General features: G+C 45.1%; 1 protein-coding gene across 1 annotated transcript; it reads left to right on the top strand.

Moving 5' to 3' along the window:
- Positions 1–217: 217 nt before the first annotated feature.
- Positions 218–1784, top strand: LOC119334595 (BTB/POZ and MATH domain-containing protein 1-like). The gene is made up of 2 exons (XM_037607133.1): positions 218–330; positions 451–1784. Exon 2 carries the CDS (start codon positions 545–547, stop codon positions 1505–1507), a length of 963 nt encoding a protein of 320 aa, XP_037463030.1. The 5' UTR covers positions 218–330; positions 451–544; the 3' UTR covers positions 1508–1784.
- Positions 1785–2395: the final 611 nt, after the last annotated feature.

The raw sequence follows: 2395 nt of genomic DNA, 5'->3' as shown, positions 1-2395 counted from the left end.
GTAGAGAACCTAATCCAAAACGAATGGTCAAAAACAATTAGGAGTACGCCATTTTCAGGTCAAAAACATTTCCTTGTTTGTTTGAACCAGTAGCATACATGGAATCGAGGACGAAAGATTTGAGAGTTTTTTATGGGATGTCAAACGTGCTTCACGGGGAGCAGTTATGGGGGAAGCACGTAATTAGTGCAGCACAGTCCGATAACTACCGTGTGAGAACAGTCCGATACGAAGCAACAAAAGACCCACGTCCCACGAGGTCTGCGTCTCCTCACCTTAAGATTTCCTCGGGTCTTCTTCGTCGCCGCCTACTTCTCCGATCATCTCAAGGTTGGGTTTCTTCCACCATCTAGTTTTCCATTCTTCTTTTCCCGTCCATTTTTCACATATGCACTTGCCAATGCGTTCAAATTTCTTCACCATCTGAATCGTGCGTATGCGCTGAGTTAGGGCACGCAGTTCAAAACTCCTAACCGCCGCCGTGGCTGGCGGTGGCGGTTCTTCCGTCGGCGGCGATCCTGCTCGTCCGTCCACACCCCGCATAATGCCGGCCACGAAAACGGTGTCGAGGTGCACACCGGTGAAAGTGGAGGACAGTTACGTGTTCGAGATCTGCGGGTACAGCCATCACAAGGGCATGGGCATCGGCAAGGTCATCCGGTCCGGCTCCTTTTCCGTCGGGGGCCATGAGTGGGAAATCCGCTTCTATCCTGATGGTGATGGGCAACACAACGAAGATCACATGGCAATTTACCTGGAGCTGTTGAGCAAGGACGCCAGGGTGCACGCATCCTGCGACCTCAGGCTGGTCGACGGCGAAGGGTTGATGTGTTTCGTGCACAAGACAGAGCCGAGGATGTTCTGCCAAAACATGGAGAGCAGGTATGCTCCACCCATCGGCACTCATTTCATAAAAAGGGACGAGTTCGAAGCATCGGTGTACCTTCACGAAGACGGCCTCAAGATCAACTGCGCCATCACAGTCATCAAAGAACCTCGGGTCTCTGAAATAAAACCACCCCCTAGAATCGAGGTGCCGCCTTCGGACATCATATCGCATCTCGGCAGGCTGTTAGAAGCAAAGGAGAAGGCAGATGTCACATTCAGTGTAGCAGGAGAGACTTTCATGGCACACAAGACCATCCTCGCCATGCGGTCGCCTGTGTTTGAAGCGGAGCTCTATGGGCCGATGAGGGAGACGAGGGCACAGCTCGTAACCATCGAAGAGATGCAGCCTGATGTCTTCAAGGCACTCCTCTATTTCATCTATAATGATGCATTGCCAGCTGCTTTTGATGATCTTGATTGGGAAGGTCATATTGAAATGGCTCGGCACTTGCTCGTGGCCGCGGATCGATATGCCATGGAGAGGCTAAAGCTGTTATGTCAAAGCCTCCTTTGCGAGGATATTAACGTGCAGACCGTGGCAACCACGTTGGGCTTGGCTGATCAACATCACTGCGACGGGCTTAAGGATGCTTGCATTGAATTTATGTCCACTTCATAGGATATGGATGCTGTGGTGGCAAGCCCTGGTTATGGAGATCTCAAAAGAAATTGCCCTTATCTCTTGGTGGATGTATTGGAGAGGTCTAGTAAGCTTCACAAAACATAGATGGACTACTTGCTGTTACATGAATCTTTTTTTTGTGGGCAACAATTACATGAATCTTAGAGAGCCTAGCTAATTATTTATGAAGCTATGTGAGTTACAAACTTACAATGCTATATTCTTCTTGAGTTAGCTCATCAAAAGTTCAATATATTTATTAGTTAGACCTGTTTTCCTGTTTGTGACCGGCTATTTGAATCCGTTGACAACCTGAATATATGATTTATCCAGCTGTATACCAATTTCTCTTCTCCCTAATTGTATTAAAGATATTGTTCTATGGAAAATCCATTTGTTGTGTCTAAACTTCGTTGAATATGATACCTGGATCTTTTACATTAACAAGTATAGCTATTATGGTCTCACCACCACGATAAAAACACTCTCGAACATAACAATGTTGCTATGGTAAAATCATGTTGATATTGTCATATGTTTTCTTGAAAATTGATGTTTCATTACAATGAAAAACATAGTTCTTGGAGTCTCGGATGCCATGAATATCCTCACATTGAAATTTTGATTTTGTGCAATTCATCTTTGGGGTGTTGCTATGGTAAAATCATGTTGATATTGCCATATGTTTTCTTGAAAATTGATGTTTCATTACAATGAAAAACATAGTTCTTGGAGTCTCGGATGCCATGAATATCCTCACATTGAAATTTTGATTTTGTGCAATTCATGTTTGGGGAAGCCAATGACCGGACTTCTAATGCAATCAGAGATAAAGTTTGAGGAATAAATTCTTTGTCAGAAAACAATATCCACCAGGGCAATATG

The sequence above is a fragment of the Triticum dicoccoides genome, chromosome 7A (assembly GCF_002162155.2).
Source record: "Triticum dicoccoides isolate Atlit2015 ecotype Zavitan chromosome 7A, WEW_v2.0, whole genome shotgun sequence".
NCBI classification, from domain to species: domain Eukaryota; kingdom Viridiplantae; phylum Streptophyta; class Magnoliopsida; order Poales; family Poaceae; genus Triticum; species Triticum dicoccoides.
The sequence above is the reverse complement of the archived record's forward strand: the minus strand, read 5'-3'. Positions and strand labels throughout refer to the sequence as shown.